Below are 7,645 nucleotides of genomic sequence, written 5' to 3'. Positions count from 1 at the left end.
ATTAAGACCCAACAAAGTTACAGAAGATGCAGTAATAAGCTATATCTGAGTATCTGACAGGCCACACTTACAATCTTTTTTATAGGAACTATCATTTCCAAATTAAAATACTTCATAATCTACCACTAACTAGGCATAGATCCAAAGAAAAAAAAAAAAATCCTAAGCAGTTAAAATTATTTTTTAATCTTAAGTCGTGACTATCAGAAAGAAAATGCCACCACATCTTAAATGTGGTCTTAAGTCACTTCAGAAATTTAAGAGACGATACAAACTGAATTAAGATGTAACCTAAATACTTAATGTAAGGTATAAGAAAACTAATTAATGACACCAATGTAGAGAAATCTTAACAAGAGTGGTGAAACATAATTCTGGAGAAGAGGAATTCGTGCAGCACTTAAAACTGTTTTCCTCTGCTACTCAAAGGACAGAAATAGCTGAAAAAAACAGAATGAAAAATTATTTTAAGCAGAAAGTTGCTCCTCCCTCTCACCTATCAAACACACAGAACTGCTATCAAATTAGACTTTGAAAAATTTATTCCAGAAAAGAATCATGAAACAACTTAATGAATTTTCTTATATTTGACATTTGCGTGTAGTCCTTAGAGCAATTTTAAATATCTCTCTAGTGGCATACAGGCAGCCTGAAACATTAACAAAGGATGTTAACCAACAGGATCATAAGAAGGTATCTGCTGATCAAATTTCTATCACCTACAAGCAAACAACTGCATGGACAATAAAAACTAGCAGTGAAGCTGACTGCCTTTAGATAGTTACCTTTTCAAAGTGATGAATTGCAAGCCAAATTTCTCCTTGGGCATTGAAAACACAGCCAAGATTACTCCAGGCCACTGCAAAGTTTGGTTGAGTCTCAATTGCTTTTAAGTAACAGGCCTTGGAACAGTTAAAGAAGAAAGATACAAGGGAAGGGGGATATTTGTAAAAAGAAAGAAAAAAAAAAAAAAAAAGAAAAGAAAAATAAAAAAATGAGAAAAAAAGTTTGTTAGTATGCCTCCTCTAACCAGCCAAAAGTGACCCTGCAGTATAGGCTAGCTTGCGCCAAAACTAATGCGCTGCAAACTGCTGTTGATCCTGCGCCAGCGCCAACCAAAACCCAGGTGCAAGCCCACCATTTTTCAGTTATGCTGCTAAAAAATTAACATGCCTTTCGAAACCAGGTCACCACAGGAATCATCTTAGAAACAATTAAAGTAGCTCAGCGCAAGTATCTGCCACCTTTAAGTGTATAAAATCAAAATCCCTACTGCGTAAAAACAACTTTGCTGTGAAATACTCTAAACCAGAGAAAAATTACTTTAAAAAAATAAAAATGAAAAACTATTGAAAAAGATTCTTCAAACTGTCCTTGTCAAGTGAGCTGATACACCCAACGGGTATCTTGTTTCACAACTTCTTCACATAAATTCCATCATCTGCAGCTTCAAAACCTCAAATGACAGGATTGCATGAAGGTTTAGGTCCCTGTAATGCAAGCGCAAGAAATCGCTGCGCATCCTAAACCGCACGGCGCCACGCTATCGCTGCAAACTGCTTTGCTAGATTGATTGCCCCTAGGACCAGTGAACGGCCAACCAGAATCATTAATCTACCAGACAGGCCCACACAGAAACTCGCATGTTAAATTTGATGTCTGGACTCTAAAATGCATTACAACCCAATTTTATCCAAAAGGCTACAGCCTGGAGCTTGGGCAGTCACCCAATCAGAGATTAATCATCTAGTCAACCGTTCACGAGGGCTTAATCGCACGCAATGCGCGTTACCGCTGCGCAGCCTTTGCGCTACTGCAGGATCACAGCGCATCATCAGAAGAGCAGAACGCTGCAATCCAAACAAAGAAGAAAAAAAGGAAAAAAATGAACAACCAGAAGAGTTAGAAGCTTTTACTATTAACTATCTCCAATTATTTCTTTTAAAAAAAAAAAAAAAAAAGAAAAAAAAAAAGAAAAGAAAAGAAAAAAATTTACTTTTACTTTATTTCTTTGAAAGAATTTGTGGCTACTAGTATAAAATATTCTTACATTACTTGCTTGTAATTAAATATTTTAAGCTGTTTCTGAAGCCACAAGACAGAAGATTCAGGCATGGAGGCAAATGGTTTTGCTGTGGCAGTTACAAACCCGTTACCATATTTCTCATCATGTGACTTTTCGGTGCGTTCCTTGCTGGAAGAGGAGGAGGAGGTGTGTGTCTGCCCTAGATCCAGGCCTCGAGCTCCCTTCAGCGAGGCACCTTACGCATGGAATAGGAGGTTTCACCCACCTGAAACCTTCTAAATACAATATCAGTGGTGAAAAACCAAAAACAAGAGAGAAAATAAAACAAGATCATTAGTAAGAGTTCAACAAAGCAATTGCATTTTTTTTTGGACATGTCTTAACACATAGGAATGAGGACAATCTGTGTGTAACAGGGGAGACATGCAGACAGGAGAGGGTTAATCAGGGCAACTGCATACAGCGGGACTCTTTTTTTTTTTTTTTTTTTTGGAAGAAAGGCTCTGAAATATCTACAAAGAGATTAAATTTTAGTTCAAACTGTAAGGAATCTGCTGGCTTGATCTTTCAAATGGACTGATAACCAAAGAAACACATTGCAATTTACTCAAGATGTTTTTCCTCATTTATTAGGTTCTCACAAAACGGAATAACACTTTCAAACTAGGTTGTCTCCAGAGCTCTGAAACAAAGAAGTCAGCAACCTAAGGCAGGCGCAGTGTCTTGGCCTATACCAGTCACACTAAAGCTGCAGTGAAGTGCAATTCATGTTAGCTGTCCGCTTGGTGGGCGGACCAAGTGTCTCCAAGACTGTTCAAACTCTAAATGCTGCTACAAAATATTTTCAACCTGGATCCGACCAAATTAATCAGGCTGCCCTAGGATGGTACACACATCCAAGCTGTGATGAGAAACCAAAAAAAACAGTGAACTTTGAACCTGCACTCCCATTACCCCACAAAGATCATAACCCCCCCCCCAAATGGTGCTGCAGCCAAACAGACAGCTACGCTGTTCATACACTCCACTTTTTAGCATGCGCGTGGGGCTTGGAGTGACAGATGTGGAGTCCAGAGTGTTTCTGATTTCTCCACGCTCCTCACCCCTGCAGCGCGGACGCGTAAGGTGGCTTGTAACAAGACAATTTCTTTGTGCAACCCAAGTTTTAACATGCCAAGAATTTTAAACTCATCTTGGTGTTCAAATTCTCAGTTTAGGAAACATAAGACTGCTAGAAGCCACCTTTCCACTACAGCAAGTTTTCTTTCGATCAGTTCATTTCCCAAACAAACCAGCTTTGTCCTTCTGATTTCTTTATTTTGGGGTAGGGGAGAGGGAAGATGAGAAGATATTGGGGGGGTGGGGGGTGTCGCATACTGCAGCTATTGATCATTTATTAGCCTTTCTTCCACGATAAAGGGAAGGGAAAAGTTAAAAGAATAAAAATCTTTAAAAGCCAATATTACAAGGAAACATTTGGATAAGTTTCTTCTCCACTTACAAGCCACAAAGGACTTTAGAAGAGCAGCGTTTTCAATAGCACCTGCATCGTACAGGGATCTCGAGCTAACCACAGGCTCTCTGCTTGGCACCAGCAGGCAAGCCTCAGATTTGAAGGAATGTTACTGATTTCCAGATAAGAGCATGATGGAGACCCTGCCCAATACTTCAGAATGGTATCAGATAGTCTAGTTCAGCAGAAAGGCTTGGTAATGTTCCATTTCTTGACTTAAAAGTAACTTTTAAACACGGACATGCCATATCTTGCCCTGCAACTACTCTGGGGTGTTTCAGTGCCTTCGGTTTTCAGCAGTTTCTCAGACTGTCTGTAGATCAACGCAGATTTGAAGACTTGGTGCAACGTTCAAGTTTTCAAAACACTGATGTTTACATGTATTCTACCCAACACCTACCTTGGCTTCTTCCAAGCGACCCAGGGCTTTGAGCAGGTTCCCCAGGTCACTACGAACACAGTACAAGTCCTGAAAAATCAAAGTCACACTATCAGATTCAGAGCTTCAGACATCCCAAAGGTCTTCACAGAGAGCTTTCAAAGGAAACCCCCCAGTCCTCTACAGCTTATTTTAAATAAATAAATACATCACAAATGTTAATTACTTTTATTGACCTAATATTACAGCCAGCAGACCATCTTACTGATTTTAGTACTGTAACAATACAACCATAAGAAAGTAGAAAGAAGTAGGAAAGTAGTATTTCATATAATTCCTCTTCATATGGAAATAAATAGCAAGAAACAAATCCCCCTGCCACAAGCAGCTTAAGTTCTTTTGCCATACTTAAGCAGGAATCATAATATACATACAGGATACGTATGTAAGTATGAATCATAAAATCCCAGACTGGTTTGGGCTGGAAGGGACCTTAAAGCTCATCCAGTTCCAACCTCCTGCCACGGGCAGGGACACCTTCCACTAGAGCAGGTTGCTCCAAGCCCCTGTGTCCAACCTGACCTTGAACACTGCCAGGGATGGGGCAGCCACAGCTTCTCTGGGCACCCTGTGCCAGCGCCTCAGCACCCTCACAGGGAAGAGCCTCTGCCTCAGAGCTCAACTCAGTCTCCCCTCTGGCAGGTTAAAGCCATTTCCCTTGTCCTACATGTCCTTTCCAGCTTTCTTGAAGCGCCACATCCCTCCTGGGTTTTTTTTTTTTTTGCTTGTTTTTTTTTCCTTAAGTAGGACTGCAAACCTGTATTCTTAAGTTACACCATTTCCATTTTGGCTTTTAAATAGATTTTACAATGATTTTGCTTCCTGTATCCCCAAAGCAATTTTTCTCCCCTTTTTCCTCCACTAATCCATTCATTTTCAACAGCCTTGCAATGTGCTCTTGTTCTTTCATTTTTCACCACAGCACAGGTATTATCTAGCAGTAAAGACCATAGAAAATGGGGACATTTCTGTCAATGTTAACAAAAGAAGTTTCTAACCTAAACAAATCTCCTTAAGAAAACATCATCTTACAGTATTTCTAACCAGTGTATACACTCTACTACACTTAGCATAATGAATTAGACAAGTTCACCTAGCCTGAAGAACATAGACTCTGAGCTCTTGCTGGACTGGGTTTCCATTTGCTTTTCCAAAGCAAAAAGAATATATGCACACCAGACCAATGCTGCATTTTAAGTATTTTCTGGATTTGTTTTTTCTTTTTTAAACAAAATATTCGACCAAATAGCAAGCAGATACCTTCATAATGCTGAGCAGTACTACACAAATGATTTGAGTTTGATACAAAATGAAGAGAAGATAGCAGTCTGATACAGTTTACTAAAAATGTCAATTCAAAACAGTTACAACCAAAAATCCAAATACCAGATCCATTTTATGAGTCACTTATAGATAGATACTCAGTTTCAGCCTACGAAACATAAATATGATGCTTCTCTAAACCAGCTCCCAGTGGAAATCTAAGGAAGGCCACTCTCACCACCATGACATTTCTGACTGTGGAAGAATCATCATGTATTACCTTATAAGAACTCGCATTCAAGACTGAGCAGTGATTCTCTCACTGTAATAATACTGCCTTAAAGCACACAAAGCTAAATATGAGGTCATTCACTGAAGCATCTGACTTCAGGGTAGGTGGGAGGGAACTCTTGCGTTTCTGTTATTTGAACAATACAGACAAGTACACAATCAGCATCCCTTACTGTACTGCAATATAAAACTCTTTGTGACCCAAGTCTTTCAAAGATCCTTAAGAGAAGTATTACATAGATCATCAAGTTTATGGTGTACTAGTTAAAGGGAAGGTTTTTCACTTGCTTGTTCTTTGAAACCTGCTACTTGTGTGTCCTGTGACAGAAGTATAGAGTTCTTCTATAAAACTAAGTATTACTTACAGGGTTGTACTGAAGGGCAGACACATATGCCTGTACTGCTCCTTCCATATCACCTGCAGCTACCAGCGCAGCAGCCAAATTAATATATCCATCAATGAAATCTGGTTTGAGGCGTAGTGCATGTCTATAATGTTCAATTGCTTCTTGTAGTTGTCCACGTTCCTTGTACACATTGCCCAGATTTGAGTAGGCTTCGGCCAACAGTGGATTCTGTTTAATAGCCAAAGTGCTGAAGTGAGCAGACCTGGAAGAAAATTCAACAAATTAGCAAAAAAACCCAACCAAACAAAAAACCCCAAACAGATGCTCTCTACTTGCAGTGTTCGCCTGTTTACCTAGTTAGTTAATGAGCATTCATGTTTAACTGAGCCAAACATAGAGCCAACAAATCTGGCTGTACAGCGGTATCTTATGTTCAAGATCCTAGCTTAAACTATAACCTCCCCTGCTCCTACTTGAGATTCTGCCGAGGAAAAATAACTCTCATTTACAATAAGTAGGGTTCAAGTCACCCCACCAAATGTGAACCTGATGCACTTGGAGAGAACACTACAGAAATCCTGTGAAACCTCTTCCAACATTTGTACGCTCTAAGCAGTGTCCCACTCAATATTCTTTTCAAGAAGCAGGACACAGCTGACGTGTAGATGTAAAATTCCATTGAATCTTCCCCCATTTTATTTTCCCTGTATCTGAACTCTTATTACAACTTCATTCAGAAGCCTATATGAAACAAATTTCAGTCCAAAGGTCATTAGCACAAACAGATGTACAGCTAGATCAAGAGAAGTTAAAAATGTCTGAGGCACAGAAAGCAAGATCAGGAACATGCAAACAGAAAGAATATAGAGACAACTTTTAGATGACAAAAATCCTTAACTAATCATGCCATATCACAGCAAATAATCAGTCTTGCAACTTAGAAAACAAATCCATAAACCCCCACACTGCAGGTGAAATAAATAAGCCTTTATTTATACATGTAAATGCCTCCAAGTACACCCATGTGTGGCTGACACTCCAATATTAATGTGGGTAATATTAAAACAATATAAGAATAATGGCAAGATCTGTTGTTTTTTGTAAAGCTGGTCATTCTAATTTGTATTTATCTTACCCTAACAAAATTAAAAGGGAAGACCATTATTTTTAACCAGTCCTTACTGCTGCCATGAAGTTAGTCAGTATTTGCGTTCAATGATAAAAAAGGAAATCAGCGTTAGAATACAACTTTTATCAGCTATGCTCAGGACTATTAGAGGAGCAAACTATAAAGAAAGCTTGATATAACTCCTTAAGTCTCCTACCTGTCCAATCTGCGACACTGGAAGTGAATGGACGACAGTAATAAAAGAACACCAGTGTTATCGGGCTCTTGTCTCCAAAGCTGCATGCAGTGTCTCTCTGCTGCTTCAAAGTCTCCTGCCTGATACTCACGATGAGCCAACTCCGCTAACCCTTGGAAGGAAAGGATACGTTTCGTTGGTTCTGGAGAATCACCAAAACATTTAAGGGGGGAAAACAAAAAGTTAGATAACGGGAACAACAAAACAAAAAACAAACACACACAAAAAAAACAAAAGAAAACAAACAAACAAAAAAAAACCAAACAAAACCACACAACAAAAACAAACACACACACACCCTCCAGAACAATATAAAAGCACATACATAAGTGAAGGATGAAAATGTTTGAAATGACATAAAACACTACAGCACATAGCATTTTGAACTCTCAGATGTTCATG

At 39.1% G+C, this 7,645-nt stretch overlaps 1 protein-coding gene across 1 annotated transcript in view; it reads right to left on the bottom strand.

Annotated features, from left to right (window-relative positions):
• The window catches only part of OGT (O-linked N-acetylglucosamine (GlcNAc) transferase), a gene marked incomplete at both ends in the record, with an annotated part of 23,358 nt that extends 15,957 nt beyond the window's left edge, over positions 1-7,401 (bottom strand). The window contains 4 exons of the mRNA XM_010010817.1: positions 786-902; positions 3,940-4,008; positions 5,898-6,141; positions 7,205-7,401. Of these exons, the coding sequence (XP_010009119.1) occupies positions 786-902; positions 3,940-4,008; positions 5,898-6,141; positions 7,205-7,401 (627 nt within the window). The remainder of the gene's footprint in view (positions 1-785; positions 903-3,939; positions 4,009-5,897; positions 6,142-7,204) is intronic.
• Between the last annotated feature and the right edge of the window lie 244 nt (positions 7,402-7,645).

This window comes from Nestor notabilis, unplaced genomic scaffold (assembly GCF_000696875.1).
Source record: "Nestor notabilis isolate BGI_N333 unplaced genomic scaffold, ASM69687v1 scaffold14333, whole genome shotgun sequence".
Taxonomy (NCBI): Eukaryota; Metazoa; Chordata; class Aves; order Psittaciformes; family Psittacidae; genus Nestor; species Nestor notabilis.
Note: the sequence above shows the minus strand (reverse complement) of the source record. Positions and strands in the feature narration are given on the sequence as shown.